Source organism: Chelon labrosus (assembly GCF_963514085.1).
Source record: "Chelon labrosus genome assembly, chromosome: 14".
In the NCBI taxonomy this organism is placed as follows: Eukaryota; Metazoa; Chordata; class Actinopteri; order Mugiliformes; family Mugilidae; genus Chelon; species Chelon labrosus.
The window spans coordinates 19,674,441-19,699,487 of record NC_140347.1 but is presented as its reverse complement, the minus strand read 5'-3'; the positions used below and the strand labels follow the sequence as shown (position 1 = coordinate 19,699,487).

At 40.7% G+C, this 25,047-nt stretch overlaps 1 protein-coding gene across 1 annotated transcript in view; it reads right to left on the bottom strand.

Moving 5' to 3' along the window:
• tbc1d32 (TBC1 domain family, member 32) overlaps positions 1 to 25,047 on the bottom strand; it is a 73,730-nt gene that overhangs the window by 16,726 nt on the left and 31,957 nt on the right. The window contains exons 23-29 of the mRNA XM_084560275.1: positions 24,014 to 24,136; positions 21,125 to 21,233; positions 18,329 to 18,422; positions 18,122 to 18,247; positions 15,243 to 15,326; positions 5,039 to 5,108; positions 2,836 to 2,951 (exon numbers count right to left, since the gene is read on the bottom strand). Coding sequence (XP_084416401.1) covers positions 2,836 to 2,951; positions 5,039 to 5,108; positions 15,243 to 15,326; positions 18,122 to 18,247; positions 18,329 to 18,422; positions 21,125 to 21,233; positions 24,014 to 24,136 — 722 coding nt within the window. The remainder of the gene's footprint in view (positions 1 to 2,835; positions 2,952 to 5,038; positions 5,109 to 15,242; positions 15,327 to 18,121; positions 18,248 to 18,328; positions 18,423 to 21,124; positions 21,234 to 24,013; positions 24,137 to 25,047) is intronic.

The window sequence follows — 25,047 nt, the reverse complement described above, 5'->3', positions numbered from 1 at the left end:
GAAGGTGTCTGTCCCGTCCCATGAGAACACAATCTGGCTCGACTTCAGAAAACAACCCCGGGCTATCGACACTCACTGCTGAGTTGTTGCCTTTGAACACTGTCGACCTTTAATTCTTGTTTAGGTACAATTCACACAGGACGTCGTTTTGAGTCGCAATGTTTTGCCCTTGGAGCGTTCACTGAATGTCACATGTAAAATATGTAAAATATGTAAAATATGTTTTAAACACCCACTGATTATTCAAGCAATCGCATATCTGTGAAAAAATAAATCACAGGAAGATGTTTTTTCTAACATAACCAAGCTCACGTTTCAGGCTCAATCTTTGAGCTTTTGCAAATAACTGAGCAGACTCCATCCCTTGAGGAAACTCTGCAGAAGAGTTGCACGACTTGAATTGCTTCCTTTATTTTGAATACTGCTGTTTTGATTGAAAAAATCTATGAGATTTAGAAAATGAAAAAGGTGAATATCAGTGTCCTGCAACAATGTAGGATATAACTGTGTTGTTCACAATAATGAGTATTGACTTCAAAACATGCTCATTCATTCATATTTTTACTGAGAGGTGCATCTAATTCATTACTGCACCTCAGTTGTGGGAACTGGAAAAAGGCACATAATTAAAATTAATGTTGTAAAATGAGTCCTGCCTTTTTCTAATGTATATGGAAAAACCTATTCAGTAAATACACTGGAAGTCTTACTTCAAGTTACACAAGATAAATCTAGTCTAGTTTTAAGTCTAGTTTTATAGCTTATAGTGCGAATACATGGGATCATACTGCAACGGTATGAGCTGGTTGGCTCAACCACTGCGTCAGACCTCAATAACAAATACATGCTCTTTGAAAGTGACTGACAGATAAGCCTCATCCATTTATAATAGTCTGTCAGGACTTCATTTATAAATGAAGAATTATAAATGGAGCAATGTCCCCTGGGATGGACAGACACATTTTAAACTACGACAAACCAATAATCTGAATTTAAACTAGAAAATGTCAAACTAACTTAAAAACAGCTTTGTTTTGTATTTCCACTTTAACCCCGTTCACATACAAAGTGATTCAGAAGTCGCTCACATCTCTTTGTAGCCGACAGTGGGTCTCTGGTGAATGTTCCGGGCTCTGGTAGCCTAGGTAACAGTCTTGTATATTCCCATCCCCGATCCCTTTTCCAAGTGAAACAAGCAGAACACTATAATATTTTTCTCCACTAAGTCTGCTGTCTTCATGGTGAATTTGGAGGTAGCAACCAAAGTCTTGGACGATGTTGCCTTGTGGTAAATATTTGGGTTGTTTCCATCTTATGTTATTCAACTGTATCAGTCGTTCCCATTGGCTGACGTCTCAGTCGTGTCGCCCAGAAGTTGAATTTGTTTGATACCAGTCACCTTAGCGTCACCAAAGGTTTATTTTTCCTCCTATGTTCCTTACAATTTTTCTCTATTTCATTACAATTCCACAGTCTCTTCTTGCTAAATCACTGCTAGTCTCTACCTGTGCATAAGCCCCCTTACTTTAACTGAGGGACTACTTTAGTTCTATGAGCCTGGTGTAAATGTTAAAACCAAAGGATTTATTTAATACACTGAAATCTGACACATAAGTCTGAGAGTATATGGATTTTGATTACAAGTTTCTTTAAAAAGTAAATAACACTGACCATCTAGTGACCAGACCAACAAGGCAACCCCACCCCATAGTAATGACATTGTGTTGCCAGAGACCACAGGACACCCTCAGAAGGCCCATGTCCATTCTCTGATGAGTCACAACTGTTTTGGAGGCACAAGGGAGACCTACACAATATTAGGAAGGTGGTCATAATGTTATGCCTGATCTAAAACTTTTTTCACCTGCACAAGCGGCTCATGTATCACTTGATCACTCGCACTATCTACACCTACTTCTTCACATCAGCTCAAATGTCAGAGCCGTCTCAGTGTCCTAGCTCCTTCACAAACAAAATGTCAGTGTTTCGTGTTTAGTAAAGGCCGTTATCTCCGGTCACAGTTTTCATGTTCGATTGTCCACGTACAAAGGAAACCATCTGAAGGAGAAAGGAGGCATATCGGTTGCTATTTGGGACAAAGGGAATCTGAACTGTTCACAGAGACGCAGATAGAACAAGTTAATCCGTATTGTGTAGATCTGGCTCTTTCTCTCTCTCAGAGGGGAACTGGCGGACTTATCAACACGACACTGACGCCACTGCATGGCTCACAAATACTGTATATACACTGCCTGGCCAAAAAAAATGTCGCCACCAAAAAAAAAGAAAGATCACCCACTCTAATATTTCGTTGGACCGCCTTTAGCTTTGATTACAGCACGCATTTTGCTGTGTCATTGTTTCGATAAGCTTCCGCAGCATCACAAGATTTATTTCCATCCAGTGTTGCATTCATTTTTCACCAAGATCTTGTATTGATGATGGGTGAGTCTGACCACTGCACAAAGCCTTCTCCAGCACATCCCAAAGATTCTCAATGGGGTTAAGGTCTGGACTCTGTGGTGGCCAATCCATGTGTGAAAATGATGTCTCATGCTCGCTGAACCTATCTTTCACAATTTGAGTCAAACAGACTAACACCTTTTCCACGACCATGGGATGTGTCTTTCGACGTGGTTGTTTAAGAAATGAGAAGCTACTCATTGCATCAGTTGGGGTTAAATAACTTGTTGCCAGTTGAAACATAATCACGTATGCAGTAATTATCCAATAGGAGGCTCGTATCTGTTTGCTTAGTTAAATCCTGGTGGCAATTTTTTTTGGGCAGACAGTAGCACATGAATGAAGAGAAGATATAGAATCTGTAAAGGATACCAAGCTCTGATGAAGTTTTGACTCTCTGTGTGGACAAGAAGGTCTTAATGTGCTTCATTAGCAGCGTCAAGTCGTTGGCAGCGTCTTCTTTCAGTAGCTTCAGGTAGCGGCCGTACCTGTTAGTTTGAGACAGAACAAACATAATATAAATCCTACATGGATTTGAAATACATCACGTGTGTGATTCCTCCACTGTTTTTAATTTCTAAAATCAAGTGTGTTTTTCCCTATAATCCCCTTGCAACAAAAATAAATTTTATACCAAACTGGGAGACAAAGGCCTGCTTTGGTAAACATTTAACTCGGCATGTCTGATACTTAAGGATTAATTAGATATTCACGTCCTTGGACGTCAAGAACAACACAGAGTCATGTCACCTTCAGAAGTTCGCAGATGACACTGCAATTGTGTGGTGTATCAGGGATGGACAAGAGCAGGAGTACAAGAATCTGGTGAACAACTTGGAATCATGGTGCAGAGCGAACCACCTTCTGGTCAATACAGCTAAAACCAAGGAGGTGGTAGTGGATTTCCGGACGTCCAGGCCGAACCTGCAGCCTGTAACCATCAATGGGGAGTGTGTAGAGGTGGTTCAGACCTGTAAGTACCTGGGTCTACATCCATATACTGTATCTATCCATCTATCCACTTATCTATCTATCTATAGAAACACTCGTAATGTGTTACATAGAACAAAATGCAAACATGACACTTGCTTCAGAGGAGGAGTTTTATCCGCTCTGTAATGCAGCAGCTGGGTGTCGTTAAAGACAGAAACAAGCATTGGGAGAACTGTAATGTGGAGTAACAGGGTCTGCTTGTGGGGAAAATAAAAATACAGTGACATCCATAGAGTCAAAACAAAAGAATCTTTGCACATTTTTGTCAGATGTGTGGCCCTTATACTTGTGTAGGTGTAACAGGCTATAACATATTATTCCTTTTGTTTCCTGCTGCATGTTAACCTCAAGAAAGTACCTTTAAATCTTAAATAAGTACAGACAGTTTGCAGGTTTTTCTCAAAAATACAGCCAACAAACTGTCAAGCTTTTCTATTTCATCAGCAGCAGCTCTGACGTCTTAAGCTGTCCTCAGACTGCAGGAGTTTTAAAATACTACCTGACTTTGAAATCAGGTTGCATCACTCACACAAGGACACTCTTCTCTGTTAAACGCGCGAACACGACAGAATTTTAAAATAAGAACGTAACTCACATTGCAGGATGTAATTATTTAGATTATCGAGCCGGATCAGAGAGCACTGAATGCACTGCGTGACTTCATCTTGCTTAAAATCTACCGAGCCACACTCCAGTCTCGTAGGTGGCGGTAGTGCAAATGCAAGCTGGTTTGCCAGCTGCTAATAAAGCCAGAAGAAGAAGAAGAAGAACTTTCTGTAACCTTGGAATACTTTGCAAATTGTCGCTCTTGAAGGGAAGCACAGTGATGTAGTGGTTAGCACTGTTGTCTCACAGCAAGAAGGTTCTGGCTTCGAATTCATCGGCCGACTGGGCTTTTCTTTGTGGAGTTTGCATGTTCTCCCTGTGTCTGCGTGGGTTCTCTCCAGGTACTCCGGCTTCCTCCCTCTGTCCAAGGACATGCTGGTTAGGTTCATGTGTGATTCTAAATTGGCCGTATGTGTGCATGTGAGTGTGAATGGTTGTCTGTCTTTCTGTGTTAACCCAGGGTGTACCCCGCCTCTCGCCCTATAATAGCTGAACGAATGAATGAAAGTACTGACGTAATCGTCCATATTTTAAATCCTAAATAACATGTTTTATAATTAATCGGTGCGGCCTTGATGAGTCTGTGAGCGGTTTGGGATGTTTAATCTGGGCCAAACCTCTGTACAGAGCAAGGTCTAGACTGGATTTCTCCACCAATTGTTGGCTGAATTTGGGGATAGATTGTCCCAAAACTCCTGTCGTCTGAGCCCAGCTTTAGTCAGAGTAAAGACTTTAAGTTTATCTACTTATTTAAAAGTGAAATAGAGCGAACTTCTTCTTTTTTTAAAATGACTTGAATATACTGCACCGTAGGCTAAAGATTGAGCTTTGGTGTGGCTCGTTAAGGTAACCCTTTTCGACAGCTTTGCAGAATTACAGGTGAGGTTCTTCAAGCTGAACCTCCTCTTCCTCACATTAATTATTAAATAAAAAAAGCTGATTAAATAAACGAGCAACAGAAAACCACCTCACTTACCTGAGACAGGTGTTGATTCCCAGCTGGTCCACAGATGATAATATAGTATTCTTCACACTCTTCTCCTCCGCTGTAAGGTGATTAAAAAAAATAATAATAAGATGTGGTTATTATGAAGTAAGACTTTTCCTGAGAGTGTAAGTAAAGAGGCTTTAAAATACTCCCTATACGTCACTAAATAAGGACCATTATGACCACGGGGAATGGAGAAAAACACAACGGCATATCATTAAGTGCTTCTTTCAATGCCCTGCAGATATAACGTTCTGTCTAGGTAACTTTAGACTTTTACAACAGTCGCTTGGCATTTAGTTATTTGCGAGGCAGCGTGGTATCAAGGTGACTTGGGTAATTTAACAGCAGCAACTCAGGTCTTTGAAAAGAATACAATATGAAATTCTGAGCCTCGTAGGGAAGCTCTTTATCTCGAGGCTTGTTCCTCGTTGGTGGAGACTACAGCAGCTTTAGAGGCAAACCTTCATACACAAACTACTCAGTCTCTCTATCTGCTCTCATGGGCTCTTACTTAGTGCAATTATTTGTGCAGAATCATAAAACATATTACGTTTTTGGAGTTACAGCTGTAATTGTGTGGAGAGAAACGATGAGTGGAGCAATAACCAGGAGATGTTTTGGGTATTTTTTTGGGGGGGGGCAGAACATTATTACATCTGTGCAAATGGATCCCCCTGCTTCAGACAGTTTGTGGTAAGATGATGAGAAGATTTTTAATCAGCGGCGGGCAAAAACTTTCAAATCCAATTTACAGACTAATGGTGCGGAAAAAATGCGAGGGGGGAAATGATGGTATTCAGCGGCTGTAATCTACATCTCAGAGTGATGATTTGACGTTGTTAGCATCGAAACATCGGAGCTGAGCGATGTGGATTAATCACAGCCCGTCAAATCCTGTATTAATTGAGAGAAAACTGATTTTGACGAGGCCATGAAACCGCACCAGGACGGATGGTTCTGCATTTTCTTTCTCACGCTTCTCTCTTCACATATTAACCTCTTGCTGATGGCAATTACCATCTAATGGAGATTAATCCTCTCTTGTTGTATTTATTCCCTACCAACCCTTTCCCCTCTCTCTCCTGTTGTCTCTTTTCCATGGTGCCAGTGGAGTCTTTTATACAGTTGGTGATTAACTAAAGTTGACAACAATTTAAACTCTTGAAAAGTAGCACCGCGATTTATCTCAGACATCAGTTCTCGCTTTGGATAAATTAAAGCTCAAGTAACACTGAAAATAAAGAGGCCTGCAAAATATTAATCTATGAAACCCATTAACCGAACAATGTGTGAAGCCTCTACAATAAGTGCTGCATGAAATTGATTTTAGTTATTTTTTATTTTTTTTTAAAGGATGGTGTAACTCAGTTGAAAGCTTCAAAACAAACCAGGGAGATTATTTTGAGTTTTCTGACAACTTCAAATTCAAGATTCAGAGTTTATTGTCATGTGCACAGTATAGAAACATGTTTCCCTGTACAATGAAATTGGAGACAGCTCTCCTGTGGACTCTATGCTTCTAGATAGAGAGGGCAGTTGAGTCCTGGTGATCCTCTCAGCAGCCTTCACCACTCTCTGCAGACTTTTCCATGGCTGTAATGTTGCCATACCACACAGTGATGCAGCTGGTCAAGATGCTCTGAATGATGCAGCTGTAGAAGTTGCAGAGGATCTTAGGTGACGTGTCGAACTTCCTCAATCTCCTCAGGAAGCACAGCCGCTGTTGAGCCTTCTTGGCCAGCTGTGTGGTGTTCAGTGTCCAGGTGAGCTCACCCTTTCCACTTCAAGCTCCCGGACAAACAGTGGATGATGAGGGCTCCTCTCCTTCCTCATGTCCACTATCATTTACTTGGTTTTGTCCGTGTTGAGGGTGAGGTTGTTGTCCTCACAACAAGCAACCAGACTGTCCACCTCCCTCCTGTAGGCTGCTTCGTCCCCGCCAGTGATGCGTCCTATCACTGCGGTGTTGTCTGCAAAACTTAAGGATGTCCTTGTGGGAGGCGAAACAGTCGTGAACAGGGTGTCAATGTCCAAACATCTGCAGATCCGTAGCAAGGAAAGACTGTGTGATATGGTATCCTCTGAAGAACTACACCAATCAGGCATAACATTATGACCACCTTCCTTATATTGTGTAGGTCTCCCTTGTGCCTCCAAAACAGTTGCAATTCACCAGAGAATGGACATGGGCCTTCTGAGGGTGTCCTGTGGTGTCTGGTAACAGAATGTTGTTAGTGGGGGCCTTTGGGTCCTATGGGTTGAGGGGAGGGGCCTCTGTGGATCATCCCACAGATACTTGATCAGTTTGGGATCTAGTAAATTTGGAGGACAGGTCAACACCTTGTGCTGTTCTTCATTGTTTTTGAGTTGTTCCTGGGCGGCACAGTGGTTGAGGTGGTTAGCACTGATGCCTCACAGCTAGAAGGTTCTTGTTTCGAATCTGGAGTTCGTATGCTCTCCCTGTGTCTGCATGGGTTCTCTCCAGGTACTCCGGCTTTCTCCCAACGTCCAAAGACATGCTCGTTAGGTTAACGGATGATTCTAAATTGGCCTGTGTCAGGCTGTATCCTCCTGGGGATGGCTGCTGCCATCAAGGAGTGTCATTGCTATGGGGTTGAGGTGACTGGTCTGGTCTAGGTGGGTGGTACATGTCTAAGTAACATCCACAGGAATGAATGCCAGGTCCAAAAGTTTCCCCGCAGAACATTGAACTGTCATAAGATGGTCAACGTTTACTTTTCCTGTCAGTGGTCATATTGTTGTGGCTCATCTAACCACTAAATGCTCCCTTATTTTACTAATTTATCCAGTTGTTATCCTTTTATAAAAAGTTGCACTGCCTTGAAATAACAAGTACAGCAGCTTTTATATAACAGTGTTTTAGTGTCTTATGTTTTTCAGATGCTGAAAATAAGTTGATTTAACCAAAGGCTGACCATGGGGAGAAAATCTTCTTTAAATGATGATTCATCTGAGAAGGCACAGATCTCTGTCTGAGCTATTAAGTTGCAACAGGCTCATAAAAAGATTGTCTCTCATTGTTTCCAGCAAGCTGGGTTTCAAGAAGCAGCCGAGATAAATGAGATTACTGGGCAGCTGTCGTCAGGAGTCAGGGCTGTGACGCGTGAGGAGATCCAGCTCAGAACAAGTGAACTGACAGAGGTTAATACTTGGTAGATGAGTCTGCTCTCTCCATAGCGTGGCTGAGACTTCAGTCTGTGTCAATCAGACACACAGAGGTGTCCCACTGTGTATTCATCCACCTCACACACACATACATTTAAACTTCCATGTAAGTAGAAGATTGAAGAATAGAACAGGAGTCCTGACAGCTGCCTGGTCTCCTCTGAGGCTGTGGTGTGAGGAGTATTATAGACTGAAACGGAATAGCTGTGTATGTAGAGGGAACATGAAAGATGTTATAGTCATACATTAAGGATTTACCTGTAAATCATTTAACATTAGCTTGAAGACTTATGGTTATGGTACCAATCAGCCACAGCATTAAAACCACTGACAGGAGAAATAAATAACATTGACCATCTTGTGACAAATGTTCTGCTGGTAAAGGTATGGACCTAGACACGTACCACCCACCTAGACTAGACCAGATACCCCCACCCCATAGTAATATAGTAATGACACACCTTGATGGCAGCAGCCATCCCCAGCAGGATGTAGCCTGACACAGGAACACACACGAGAACGGTTTAGGAACAACTAAAAATACATGAAGAACAGCACCAGGTGTTGACCTGGCCTCCAAATTCACTAGATCCCAAACTGATCAAGTATCTGTGGGATGATCCACAGAGGCCCCTCCCCTCAACCCATAGGACCCAATGGCCTCCCACTAACAACATTTGTTCAGTAAACAGATCACAAACACTTTGAGACTTTGCGTCTGACTGAAATACAAAAACATGTGGCAGCCTCTGAACTAAAAGCAACAATATATATAAATCAACAAGAAATTGCAGAAAAACTGAAGGAATCACTCATCATACGCACTTTAGGGTTAAGTTATTCTTCTTAAATCCATCATAAATCTGTCTTTTTGAACTTTTCACTGCAAAATGACAGAATAGAAACTAAACTCTGCCCATGTCAAAACTAAAAGAAAACAAAAGATATCTCTGTCAGACTGCCACAGGAATATTAGCGTTAAGGAACCGTGTAAATGACTGACTCTTCTAAAAATGAATTCTAGGGGTAGAATCAACAAACTGGACAGAGCGTCATCAATAAATGATCAAAACCAACATTCAGAATTAAGACTCTTCATCCAGCCTCGGAGGAAAAACGCATCCGCGTTGATGGACGTACAAAGGCAGCACCAATAAAAGCCTTCCAGAGCACTATGGGAAAATAGTTCAATAGAAAAGGTTCTGGCTGACAAGCTTTGTACTCACTGAAATATGCATATTAAATGAAAGCACCCAACACATTCACTATTATCTATAATTTAGACTGCATTTTACAGACGGATGCCACCTTGTATTATCTGTCTTTTTGTCACAAGTGACTGCCTCCTAATTCATAACATCTGATCCCAAAGAATTCTCTTACTCGTGAATCCTCTCAGCTGCTCTTCTTCAGCAGCTCAGGGACATTTGTCTATATTCATAAACATGCATCCTTACAAAGTCTGTCAAACTCTGCTCGCTGCTTCAGAAACATCCTCAGCTCAATGTGCCGTGACCATGGAAAATGCTTTTTCCTGTCGCTAAGTAGCTTATTTAAATATTAACACCTCAAACCTAGTTGCTGTCTAGTAGTTAAACTACCACTTTGCATTTTGTGTAATGTTAAACCAAAATACTTGCAACATATAAACTGAGAAAATATGCTGTTGGGTGAAATTTAACAGAATTATCATATAATTATCATATATTCACTGTGGGCAAATACCACTAGGGATATTAAAACTTATTAAAGATATGTTTTGTTTTCTTATTATTATTTTATTTAGTTTTGTTTTTTTTTTTACTTACACCTATTTATCTTTTTTACTAGTGTTTTTTTTATGTGCAACTGAGCTTCTGTGACCAAGCAATCAATAAAGTCTAAGTCTTAAGGAATAGACACATTTATAATAATGCAGACAAATTTCGACAGTTAAGAAATTATTGGTGCATCCCAAATCTGGCACAAACTTCATGTCTGCTCCATCTCACAGTAATTTTAATTTAAATGAGGCTTGAAAGTTTACTTTTTGTAACCTCTTAATCATCCATTGAATCTGAGTTATTAAAAATACCCTGTGCTCATATTCTATTTTATACTTATTTTATTACAGCTCCTTCATGGACATGGACAACAATCTGGTTCTCCTTGGAGTGCAGTTTTCAGACAGTCACATTTGGTCAATGGACACCATCTGATTTGGGCACAGCACTTTCTTAGGAAACTAAAACAAGCAACACTAACACTAACATTTTCACAACCTTTCACAGAAGCAAAGTTGAGCTGCAAGTGCCGTCATACTACATGGCCAGTTGGTAATTAAGCTGCAGCAACAGTGGCACCGAAGCTTTGCCAAGGGCCGTTAGGGGAGCTGTGGAGATCACTGGAGTCTCACTACCCTCTATTCAAGACCCCTGCCAGAGTCATTGCCTGCACAATACACTGTGGGGGCACCTCAAACCTTTTAATCTTGTGCAAACATGCAGGAGGTTCTTTTGTATCAGAACAAGAATCACAAGAGTGTCCTCCAACAGGTTGCTGAATAGCTAATCCATCTTACTCTGACGCAGGTTGAAATGTAATTTCTTATTTTTTTATTTTCTTTTTTTCTTCACCTGGATCACAGAGACACTAAACTAGACTGATTCAATTCGTCTTTTAATAGATTAGTCTTGGATATAACACCAGCTGTGATTATTAGGAATATTATATATACTGTAAAACAAAGGCTGTGGTTAAAAGATGACTCTCTTTTTTTTTAGATATGCCAGATTGAGTTGGCACAAATCTGAATGTTCTGTGGCATTTTGATGCAGCTGGTATTTGATTGTACTTTTCAGCCTCATCTGGTAAGAACAATTAGCTCCTCCTTTTGACACTAAATGTAATAAAATGCATACTGTGTGAAGAGGTTATGCCGTCGTGTGGGGAAACAAAACTATTACCATGTGCAATGCATTTGCATAAAAATCAATTAAAGTGCACAAGGGAGTCAAGTTTAATGTGTTGGAGTAGCACACTAATTGCTGGAAGGTCTTTACTGCTGAGCAAGGTGCCACTTTTGGGTTACCTACTGAGAAAATCCGTACAGTAATACTAATAGTTGTTGGCTGTGTTGGTCTGAACAGGAAGTGGCACAGATTAAAAAAGGTCTGGTGATTCTGGGGAATTAAACTGCATTCAACCACTTATTTTACAGCAATTTATGGAAAGTAAAAAAAGAACAGTTAGCGGATGCTCCATCGTCTAGGTGACCTTTGCATATACACCGATAAGGCATAAAATATGGACCACCTTCCTAATACTGTGTAAGTCTCCCTTGTGCCTCCAAAACATTTGTGACTCATCAGAGAATGGACATGGTCCTTCTGAGGGTGTCCTGTGGTGTCTGGCAACACAATGCTCTTAGTGGGGGCCTTTGGGTTGAGGGGAGGGGCCTCTGTGGATCATCCCACAGATACTTGATCAGTTTGGGATCTAGTGAATTTGGAGGCCAGGTCAACACCTTGTGCTGTTCTTCATGTTTTTTTGTTTTTTAGTTGTTCCTAAACCATTTTTGTGTGTGTGCCTGTGTCAGGCTGCATCCTGCTGGGGATGGCTGGTACCATCAAGGAGTGTCTTTGCTATGGGGTGGGGGTGTCTGGTCTGGTCTAGGTAGGTGGTACATGTCTAAGTAACATCCACAGGAATGAATGCCAGGTCCAAAAGTTTCCCAGCAGTTTACTTCACCCGTAAGTGGTTTTAATGTTGTGACTGATCAGTGTATATCCCACCCTAGATGTTTCCAAGAAAACACCACCAACGTCGTCTCTCCATCTGGTTTCACCCAACGCTTCAAGCCACTATCAGCAAAGAGATTTTGTTGGTAGGACCTAAATTCCTGGACAGTGTTTCCACTTGTGCCATATGTCGATTAACTTTCATCAGTATTCAGAATTTTATTAACAGTCATGGTCTGTTGTCCACCACCCTCCTCACGACACTACAGTCAGACAGAGAAGCTTGTTCAGTGACAGGCTGCTGTCTCTGTCCTGCTCCACGGACAGGTTGAAGAGGTCGTTTCTCCCTCAGGCCATACGGCTCTACAACACCTCCCTGTGAGGAACCATCTGGCCTGTGGTCTACAACGGTCTAACTGGCTATTACTACTGTGTATTTCTTACATATTATAATCACACACACACCTGTCTATCTACCTATCTATCTTCCTTGTCTCTTCCCGTGTCTACTCCCTTTACTGTCACAAGGCCTCTCGTTGATAACATGTTTTCCTTGACATAGTGACCAGCCTCTTTAAAATGCTGAATCTTGAAACTTTAGCCAGCCGTAAAAGTCTGACAAATGTTTCCAGGACAAGAGATCACTCTAAACCATCAATCTAAAATAATAACCATGTGAAGAAATACTACCCCGCTGCTGTAATGAAACATATAATGAGCCGTTTGTTGTTTGCTCACGACTTACAAAATCTGTGTTTCATTCAAATGCTAATAATCCTACCTAATAACATCTACCTTGTGTAGAAGTCAAACTTGCCAAACTGCTGACCAGCTGCTGACCAAATGATTTGTTTTTGTGCCACAACTTCTCTCTGCATTTATGCTTTACATACACTAAGGCTGTACTTGACTCTGTCTGATTTCTGCATTCGGCTTCACGGTCTCCAGAGCATAAAGAAATTACAATCTCCTAATTATCATAGTGTTACTAATCAGCGCCAAACGATTACACAGACATCAGAAAATGATGTCAGTAGAGGCTGCACTGATTCAGTAATTGTAGTATTTCCAGTGATGACACTGATGTAAAACATACAACTCATTAATACAATAGAGAGTGATTATTTAAACTAATATGGCACACATCATGTTACACTTAAAGGGCACGGGTTTGTGTTGTATGTACAATTTTTAACTGCATTTTGTCAAAATATATGTAAATTAAGACTAAATAAGCTATTTGCACTTTACCTTTAGGAAATTATACTTTTTTTTCCTGGTTACTCACTAATTAGCACCTTTTCTTTCTGGTTGCCATCAGTCGGATCAGTTTGTTTAGCCCAGTGGCAACAGAACCATTCAACTCATTCATTCGTTTGATTTGAGAAATAACACATTTTCACCAGGGGTAGAAAACTGCTCCGAAAATAAGTAGGAATCCACTTTTTTTCAACACAGGGGCTGTCTTTTACTTCTACATGGTGCCGAGGAGACAGCTCTACAGTAGTTTGTCTTAACTCAAGACAAAACCTTTACACTCCTGGCGTCCTGCTACTGAACTCTACCAGAAGCACCAAAGTTCACCATCTTTGACCTTGTGAGGAGGAGGTAGTTCAGAGTTCCTCAAAGCCGCCTGGCAATATCCCCAAACAAGGTCAACAGTTTTCTTCCCTGCTGAAAATAAAGCCTGTGTATAGCCCTGCCCTCTCTTCCCTGGGTCATCCATGTATCAGAAGCTGCTGATATCCTGATGTTGATTGATGAGCCCCAGCTGAGATGTAGGAAAACTTCCTTTCAAGACTTTTGCTCCACTCAGACAGTCTCAACAATACAATACGGCACAACTGTAGCTGGTAGTTAACTGTACTACTACTACTACTGTCTTAATAAACGGCACTGTTGAAAACTAATGATAAACTATTATGGCGCATAGAATAAGGTTATTTGTTTTGTATCAGTCTGTCTTTAAATTACCATCATAACGCAGATATTGGATTTAGCAACAAATTGTGGTAGTCTGTGCAGTTCATACAGGAATGGTAAACATAAGCTGTTGAGCCTTGGCATGCAGTGAATACATTTAATTTATAGTAAATTAGTTTACGTTGCTTCCTTTGGGTTTTGACCAACTCTCTTTAAATAATTGTAAATCTCTATGGTCTAAAAAGTCAAGAGCACAATCATTGGGTTTTAAAAAGTGACAGTAACATCAATTTTTATTAGTGAACAACGCAAATAGCTTCTCATGCTACGTGAGTTGTCTGAGCCGTTTTCTCCATCAGGTTAAATTCAGTACAGAGCAGATGAGCGGCCGTTGTGTGTTAAGGGTCTGGCGGGAGACGGCTTTGGGGAGGGGAGGGAGGGTGATTTCAGGAGCAATAGGAAAAACAATGAAAGCACAAGGTTGTTTAAAATGTGCAAAAATATTTCTGATTAGTTATGAGACCATGGTGGAGTAAATTAGACCCTGGTGAATTGCCATAGTATTAACATTGTATGGTAAACACTGGAAAATATATAAGAGGGTTATCTATGTAATCAGAGCCTGGGACGTCTACTAGGGAAACAACTGTCAGCTACAAAGAGATGAGCAACAAGGGAATATACTGTATCTACTGTGTATGTGGCCCGGGCCTAAGCCTGATTGGGAATCACTGCCCTCCAAGACATTCCTGGTTCACTCTCCCTGAACATTTTTGGGTTTAACTGGGTCTGTTGGCCCTGCCTCGTGCCACATGACTTAACTCCATCCACTAAGTGGCTTCATTGACAGGTTTGCTCATGTCTCCAATCGAGTGTCTTAAAGATATGTGCACAAGTGTATTGATATAACTGCAAAGTCAATGTTTGATGACTGGATTGTATCTCTACCTCTCTCTCTCACTCTCAGTTTGTCACTCTCACTCTCTTGCCACTGATTCCAAAAGAACCTGATTTATAGGAAGGTTACCACCTTCACCCGTGACATGTACCAGACTTGCACACCTTGTTATTTGAGGGCTGAGTGAACCAGACCCAGTCCTTTCCAAGTGTTTGAATAAGGAGACCACCGTCCAAACAAGAAACCCACAGAGCTACAGTGGCATGCAGTACACTACACCAAGACAAGATGCTTATACATTTATATATGTTGCAGAAGGACAGAATTTAGATTTATGCCTCAGGAGTACAAAGAATCTATCTGGCTTAATTCACTGATCCACAGAGTGCCCTTTAGTTATTTTCCTTTGAGTAAATTGTCAAGAAAGAAAAAAAAAATGAATGTGTTGCTCTTCTCCACTGACCTTTGTACTGAGCCGGAGAGAAGAAGCACTCGGTGGCAGAGCTGGATAGATGGGCCACAACTTTCTCCAGAAGGTCAGCCAGCACTGAATAGAGTAAAAAAAATATAAAAAAAGAGACAGCTACAGTAAATATTGCACTCAAGCAAAATCTAATTTCCAAATTCAAATACGTCAGCCGCTTTACTCAAACTATTTTTAGACTGTGCGTAGCATGGGGTTACTGGATGTCGTTAAGGAGCTGTAAGTGGACTGGACAGATACTTTCCCGGTAAGCATTGCTGTGTGATTAGCCATCACAGAGTCATTAACACACACACACACACACACATATATATACATACAGTTCAGAAAATAAGGAGCATAACATCTAGGATGGTTGCAGAAAACATATGTACAGTAATATCTACAATGTGCTTCTCAAATGTGCATCTGTTCGCATCAATTTGCGGCTTCACTACCCCTGACTGTCCCCGTCAGCATTGCTTTTAGTGTCATATCGTATTGTCGTGCAAAGAAACCACCCACAGTCACTGAAGATCTAATTGTGGAAATGGGAGCGAATCGCTGGCTGATGAGGACGCTGGAGGAAGTAATAGAGATAAAAGCACCTAGCACAGAGAAGGCAGCTGATGAGCAGAACTGACAAAGAAACTCTTGTTTTAACTTGTGGAATGGGTGAATGACTAAATCATCACTTTCTAAAATGTTAACGTCATCATTATACACCGATCAGCCACAACATTAAAACCACTGACAGGATAAGTAAATAGCATTGACCATCTTGTGACAATTCAACGTTCTGCTGGGAAACTTTTGGACCTGGAATTCATTCTTGTGGATGTTAGACATATAGCACCCACCTAGACCAGACCAGGCACCCCTACCCCATAGCAATGACACTCCTTGATGGCAGCAGCCATCCCCAGCAGGATGCAGCCTGACACAGGCACACACACAAAAACGCTTTAGGAACAACTCAAAAAAACATGAAAAACAGCACAAGGTGTTGACCTGGCCTCCAAATTCACTAGATCCCAAACTGATCAAGTATCTGTGGGATGATCCACAGAGGGCCCTCCACTCAAAGGCCCCCAATAACAACATTCTGTTGCCAGACACCACAGGACATCCTCAGAAGGCCCATATCCATTCTCTGATGAGTCACAACCGGTTTGGAGGCACAAGGGAGACCTACACAATATTAGGAAGGTGGTCATAATGTTATACCTTATCGGTGTATATTATGGTATTTGAAAGAACACTTTCTGTGTGAATTTCCTTGAACTTGACTTCCTTTGCAGATGTGTGTGAGTTGTATCACGTCACTTAATGACACATCAAGCTGACAGTGGAGCATCTGTGGCCATAATCTTTGCAGTTTGTCCTGCACACGCTTAATTTAAATTCCACCTGACCCAAACGCCACAAGGTTGCAGGTGCACCTTTTGTATTTTCTACATGAATCGATATGTAAATTGAGACACATATAAGGTGTTTTGTAAACACAGAAGTGCAGTTCCACGATCAATTCCGGCTGCCAGTTTATAAAAGACAATGAGCGCTGATTATAACTTCTAGCAGGATGCACAATGCAACTCAGTGACTCTGAGCACTTGGCTGAATGCGTCACATTGATATGCAGCCGAGGGAATCAATAAGCTGACACGATAGTGAGGTATTGAACATGAAAGGGCGCTAATCGCAAGCATTTTGATGAAGAGATAGTCTAGCTAATCGTTTTCGTCTTCGAGCTGAAAAGAAGTCTGTCGAAGGCACAAGTGATAATCAAAATGTCTTCATACGCAGAGCGCCGACATAAGCAAATGTTCAATTAATTGCTGAGGAAATTAGGTTTATTTTTTCCTCAGCCCATGCTACAAATGCTACAATTTTCTTCGCTGAATGTTTTTCCTGAACGGTGAAATGCCAGTTGTTTTTTTGCGTGGTTAATGATGTGCCAAATAAAATAGCACTTCAACAGCAGACGGAAGATTTAAAGATAATCAATCTTGATCCTAGTCTTCCAGTAAAAAGCCTTAAATGAGCGCCACGGAGCAAGAGAGTAGAAGCTTTTACAGGAGTAGTATAGTGATGAAAGGAAGCAATCACAGTACAGTACAGTACATGCATTATTGACAAGACTGCCAGTCCTCCTTCATTTTAATGTATTTTTGTCACAGCTATGTGTCTCTACATAGGAAACCTAGAGGTAAGTGCAGGGTTTAAGTGGCTGTCAGTAACATCTCTTAAAAGGTTCATGGACATCAGGTTTATGTATTCTTGGAGAGGAAACGTAAGTGAATGTTATACTTATATTAAAATATATTAAAACCACTGACAGGAGAAGTAAAAACATTGACTATTATGTGACAATTCAATGTTCTGCTGGGAAACTTTTGGACCTGGCATTCATGTGGATGATACTTAGACATGTAGCACCCACCTAGACCAGACCAGGCTTCCCCACCCCATAGCAATGACACTCCTTGATGGCAGCAGCCATCCCCAGACAAAAACGGTTTAGGAACAACTAAAAAAAAAACATGAAAAACAGCACAAGGTGTTGACCTGGCCTCCAAATTCACTAGATCCCAAACTGATCAAGTATCTGTGGGATGATCCGCAGGCCCCTCCACTCAACCCACAGGACCCAAAGGCCCCCAATAACAACATCCTGTTTTCAGACCCCACAGGACACCCTCAGAAGGCCCATGTCCATTCTCTGATGAGTCACAACTGTTTTGGAGGCAACAGGGAGACCTACACAGTATTAGGAAGGTGGTCATAATGTTATGCCTGGTCGGTGTAGCTAGTGGTTGCTTCCCACATGTGACAAAAGTCTTTTGTGTTAGATTCTACTCAGAGAACCGGCGGCTCACCTTTTCCAGTGAGGATGTTTGGTTTTGAGGCCATAACTTTGCAGTAACGTCTCCGGCAGATCTCCATCCAGCTCTCGTCGTCCCTTGTGTCTTTTGCTGAAGCCAGAAATGCGCTAATCTCAGAGTCTACATGGGGGATAAAATATAGATGAAAAAAGGGAACACATAATTTAAAGTTAAAATTGGGGACATTGATGTTTCTTTTACCCTGTGAGTCTTGGTGGATCTCTGGAGGGTCCAGCGTGTAGCAGCGAGGTAGAGGACAGCATGAAAACATGGGCCAGGGGTAAGGATGTTCTCCCTGCAGCGGGCAGATAAGGAAACTCAGTGATCCCATCATTACAAGCTGTAACGAGTTATGTTTATAATCACATGTCTCATACATGTGAAGCTGTGGTGGATGATACGTCTAAAGCTTTTCACTTTTTCTATGTGTTTTCATGAGTTTTATGGGTTATTGATGCATCATTATGCAGGGTTGTTAGCATTCGTTTGCCATTTGTCCTAAAACTGTCTGACGGCATTGTTTGATGACAGCATTTTAAAACAGAGGAAACTATGAGCATCGTGGTGCAGTTAAAATAACTTGTTACAGGGAGATTGTTTTGCACTGAGATTGCAGCAGTTCATCAAATAGTTGTTTGTATTTATGAGCCGTCACTTCTTTCACTTCTTTCTAAGCTTTTATTCACTCTCTTTTCTATTATTTATTCCTTCCTTTGTAACCCATTTAGCATTGGATTCATTATTCTTGTCACGACTCATTATTATTATTTTTTTTTTTGAAGAACCATAACTTTTGAGTCGTAGCTCAGCATGTGATTTGCCAGAATAATACGCTCTAAATGTTAATGAGGTTTAGAAAGCGGGGCCTCTTTATCCAATTGCCTGTGCCCTCCACTCATGATAATCCCCGCTGGTATTTGAATCTACCACTCAGTGATGTACTTTCCTGAAGATGTATGTTCAGAAGGCACTGATGATTACATATAATCCTTATGCAGCGTTAGGAATAGTAACTATTCTGCGGCATAATTTGCGATACTTGACCTTTTTTTTTTGCCATCCAAATTCACCGACAGTCTCTTCAGAAATCTTGGATTCCAATGGAAAAATTAATTTTATTATATATATACACACATATACATATTCCCCATTAATTTGACATTTAAATGTTACCATACCAGCTATACCTGCTTAAGCTTTCAAGGGCTTGAAGGAGACTGGAGTCTATCCAATCTCGACTAGATCGGTCACCAGTCAATCACACTCATAGTTAAAATCACCAATTAACCTTCATTGGACCGCCTTGAGCTTTGATTACAGCACACATTCGCTGCTGCATTGTTTTGACAAGCTTCTGCAATGTCACAAGATTTATTTCCATCCAGTGTTGCATAAATTTTGCACCAAGATCTTGTATTGATGATGGGAGCAAATACTTCTCCAGAACATCCCAAAGATTCTCAATGGGGTTAAGGTCTGGACTCTGTGGTGGTTGAGTCACAGCTGTTTTGGAGGCACAAGGGAGACCTACACAGTATAAGGAAGGTGGTCATAATGTTATGCCTGATCGATGTAGGAAGAAAAGTGCTATATAAATACAATACCACTCACCATATTCACCTGTTGACTGTGGTTGTCAAAGTAATTCTTAGACTTTTGCATAAAAGACAACTAGAACTACGTGTGTTTCTTTTATTGGGGGTCATAATGTTTATGGTAGATCAGTATACTTGTCTAATCCAGACGTAAAACAAAAAAGAAAAAATAATTGATTAGGTAATTGAACAATTAATTAACTAATTAAAGACATTTAGGTATTATTGTCACAGATCAGAAATAATAACAAAAATCGGTTTCAACAAACCAGTGCTTCTGATTTTATGTTTATCCAGGGGTGGATTCATTTCACTTGTTGTATCAACACTAATTTCATATTTATTTAATAGATTTCCTCTCCTTCTATTCTCTCCAAGTAACAGGGGAAATTATTTAGAGAGACCTGTGAAAGACGACGGAAACACTCACTAAACTAATTTACACTCCCCCTCCTAGAAACCACTTTCATGTCTGTTTCTTGACCTCGGCATAAATTAGTTCCTGTTTTGAGTTGAACATAAACAACACTTAAATAATTGATATCCATCCCAAAACACGCTGAGCAAATAAGGCTGCAGGCTTCAAACGACAACAGCCACGCTGGTGGTAATCGGTAACTGGAAAAAAAAAACAGAAACTGAAAACAAGTTATAACTATAAAATTATCAGGAAAAACAACAGAACTACTGTTTATATGATTACATAACAGGAGCTAGTTTTGTCTGCAAGGTCTTCAAAGATATCACAAGTTGTAACTGTTTTCACTAAAAAAAAAAAAAAAAGGACTTTAGAGAACAACATTTCAAATTAATTTCAAGACGTTGCATTTGTGCAGCCTCACAGAAATGGGGCTGGTTCATTAAAGCAGTTTGTTCATAGCTAACAATGCGAACATTAACACTACTTGCTGCCACTTTTTAATTTATTTTCTAACACAGATGCATTTTTTACTTAAGCTACAATAAACGCAACTCATGGAATTCTAGTTGTTTTTATACAAACATCTGTGACTTAATGTGACAACAACTGTCACATCAACAGGTGGACATGGTAAATGATTCTGTATTTTTAAAGCGCTTCTCTACCTACACCGATTAGGCATAACATTAAAACCACCTTCCTACTATTGTCTAGGTCTCCCTTGTGCCTCCAAAACAGTTGTGACTCATCAGAGAATGGACATGGGCCTTCTGAGGGTACTAAACACTAAACTGTCACAAGACGGTCACTGATACATACTTCTCCCGTCAGTGGTCATGTTGTGGCTGACGCTTCAGCGTGTAGACCATGTACCAGGGATCGACCTCTGGTTTGTGAACACGCTCCACCTACCTACTCAAACACAGCTGTCCCAAAAACCTTTCTAAACCTGATCAAGGTTGTAAGTAAAGTAGCACTGACCTCTTGCAGAGCTCGAGGAGGAAGTCTCCTCTCAGATGGACCTCCCACAACACTAACACGAACCAGCACATGATTCCTCTCCACAGACAAGCTGTCAATGATGAACTCCCTGAGAAGAACAGAGATCATTTTAGTAACCTATAAGTCCCATTCAGGTCAGATTTTTCCAAATAAACAAAAATGAGGATGTGACTTGTTAAATATTGACATGTTCTATGGCATTTCCCCAAAATGACCTAATGAGAATAATGTGCATAACACATTTTGTCGACGAGGTCAGCAGCTCTCATGAATTCCTTTGTCCTCAAGTCATATTATATTAAAGACTTTGCAGAGCTTGAAGTCTCTGAACGGCTGCAAATGCATCACTGCTGTGAGGCAAGTTGGAAAATAGGGAAAAGGGTTTTCATGTTAGAATTTCAGATAAGATCAGAGAATATTACAATTACAGAGGCCGTTTAGGATGGAAGGGCGTCGCTTTGGTCGATAGTTCTTATAGTCGGAGCAATTTGGACTTGAAATTGGTAATAAAGAGAACTCTTTTCTTCTGCGGGGCTCTTTCCAAGGGCTTGTATGCCACAAAATGTAATTTGCATACGTTTTGTACAAAAGAAATATCAGAGTACCCACGGCTCAAACAACTGAAGTAAAACTAAATGTGCAGATTGGACACAGAAAATAAGTTTTTCCTGGATACTGGAGTCATTGATATTAAAAAAAAAAAAAAGTAAAAAGAGGAATAAAGAGACAAAAATTAAGAGTAAATAAAAATGCACATTATTGCACTTTATTAATCCTTCCTGTGTATATAATATATATGTACTTCTGTCTCTATTTCTTTTACATTTGTTGTACATATTTTGTACATTTTTGCTTATACTATTTTATTTTACTACTTCACCTTTTTTTATTTTATTGGATTTTTACTTATATTTTATTTTATTTTGTTTTGTTTTTACTTTATTTTTTATTTTACTTGTGGTTCTCCAAAGTGTTTGTTATGTGCAACTGAGCTACCGTGACCAAGCAATTTCCCTCGTGGATGAATGAAGTCTGCCTAAGTCTTAAAGTTGAGATGCCAAAAAGTTTAGATGACATTGAACAGGGAGGAGAGGCGAGATAAAAAGAAAACAAAGAAAATGTCCGTGATGATGACAGGAGCCGAGAGGACGAGAAGGCAGGAGATGGGAGGATATAAATTAACAAGTCATCATTTTCCAAAAATTGAGCCGGCACTCAGACATGCGATGTGAGCTGGCATTTCAGGGACATTTCCATTCATAGCCAACAGCTATTGGCTCTGGAGGCCATTACCAAGAGAGAAGGGCTCTCGAACACACGGTTTGGGAAATGGCCTTTTCACTTGCTTCCCGCTTTATTTCAGCTTATTTGAGACGAGGCAAACAAACAATTTCTCATCCCGAGCAGTGATTTAATTTAGAAGTGTTCTGTTGAATTGGGATGATGCACAGTGATGCAAAAAAATAAAAAAGACTAAAGTGAATGAGCATGAGAGAGGACTGGCTATATGAGAGTTGGCAGTGCTTAACTATTGAATTGTCTGAAAGAACTTCAATATGTTGAAGATCTGAGTCACTTTGAACTTGGCGGAGAGTAGCTGTTACCACCTGCTTTCTGGTTTGATGTTAAGCTAAACACCTCCATAAACTGAAGGCTGACTAAACCAATAAGGCTTTAGTCACTTTAATACGAACTAATTAATAAATAAATGTTTTTGCAAGTTATAAACAGGAAGTTTGACATTTTTCAAGTAAATAAGCTCTGTTTTTTTGAGTTTAAACCTGAAGCCATTAGCATTGTTTACTGTAAAGTGTGGCAGCTGAGGGAAACATGAATATACTGTCCTTATTAACTCCTAAATAACTACTATCTCACTAGATTTAGTGATTTTTAAACTAGGTTTAAGAAAATAGAAATATAAGTTTCTAAGTATTGTTTGAAGAATTATACGTCTGTTTCTTTATCTGCTGCTCACTGTGACATATACACCAATCAGGCAAAACATTACGACCACCTTCCTAATATTGTGCAGTTCTCCCTTGTGCCTCCAAAACAGTCGTGACTTATCAGAGAATGGACATGGGCCTTCTGAGGGTGTCCTGTGGTGTCTGGCAACAGAATGTTGTTAGTGGGGGGCTTTGGGTCCTATGGGTTGAGGGGAGGGGCCTCTGTGGATCATCCCACAGATACTTGATCAGTTTGGGATCTAGTGAATTTGGAGGCCAGGTCAACACCTCCTGCTGGGAATGGCTGCTACCATCAAGGAGTGTCATTGCTATGGGGTGGGGGTGCCTGCTCTGGTCTAGGTGGGTGCCTCATGTCTAAGTAACATCCACACCAATGAATGCCAGGTCCAAAAGTTTCCCAGCAGAACATTGAATTGTCACAAGATGGTCAATACTATTTACTTCTCCTGTCAGTGGTTTTAATGTTGTGGCTGATCAGTGTAGGAATTAAAGATCACATGTGTTGACATGCCAGCTAAATAGGTACATAGCTTCCACCATGCTACCGTAGGCTAGGCTAAAGCCTCTTGGCTCAAGCTACATATTTATAACACAGACATGAAAGTAGTTTAAATCTCCTCCTCTCTCAGCAACATAAGCTTAAAAGTTGAAATTACAATTTAGTATTTCTTCAAATGTCCTGATGAACTGATTTTATTCTATCACTTTCCAGACTCACGTGTCAGTCTCATACTGAGATCTCATAGATTCTGCTAATAATAATGATAATAACAGTGGTTATTAATTAAATGGGGGTCATGAATCGACTAAATCTAATTACAGCAGGATTGTCTGAACAGTGCGATTAAACCTATAAACTACCAGTCCCATTAATATCAAGTGTGTGGTTATGAGTTCATACCCCTCGCTGGTGTCTGGGTCAGCGACGTTCTCCCTCTGACTCTGCAGCAGCATGTCGTAGACTTTATACTGGCTCTCCAGCAGCAGAAAGGAGTCCAGATTACAGCAGAGCACGCTGAGCAGTCTGCAGCAAAGCACACACAGAAAAACAAAAGGCATCAGAAGACAGAGAGCACTGGCAGCACAAGATAGCGTCGCACAGCAGCAGAATAGGACCACGCAGGCAAAGAGCCCACGTCTGTTTCCTCTGGCCTTCCATGTCTATGAGTACTGGCTCTCTCGACAAAAAATTTCTCCCCTCCGCTAGCTTGCCGGAGCTAATTGTAAGCTTTGTTAAGTAGGAACCCTTGGGAAAACTTTCATGGTTCATTTTCAGTTGCTGGTAATGACTCCAGGCTGAAACAGGCTGTTAAGCTCCAGCAGCATTTTGAGACACTAAACAGTAGCAGGAAAAAAGAGAAAAACTCTGAGCCAAAGAGAGCTCTGTGTTTTAGACCGAGCTCCATGACCTGTGGGTAAAGTATAAGTCGCATATAGTCTATGGGATAAAAAATGCATCACTGGCTGTTAAATGTCAGGGTTTCTACTGGTCACAGTTTTATTAGCAACATTTTTTTTAAGTCAGCTGAAGGAATTACACAAGTAGAATAGTCATAAAAGCCCCCCAAGGGAACAAGAGCAACTTTCTCCTTTCAACACTTTCAAGGGCTGATCTTAATTTAGTCTGCATTTAGATGCCTATTAGAAAAATCCCATATGTATGTCAAGGACATGCAGCATTAATCACAACAATCGCGTTAATGTTTATTGTCTACCTGCTCTCCAGGCTGCCTCTGCAATTAATTCTGTCAAAATTGCCCGTGCATATTAGATTCCCAGCAAATTGTTCTTCTCCAGGAGGGTTCGGATCGCTGCGCTGTGTTTTTAACACTGCACACTTAAATGTTTCAGCTTTACTGGCCTGAAGATGCAGACCCAGATATTAGACCAGCATGGCTTCACACTGGTGGTGTTAGTCCTGAATTCTCCTCCAGT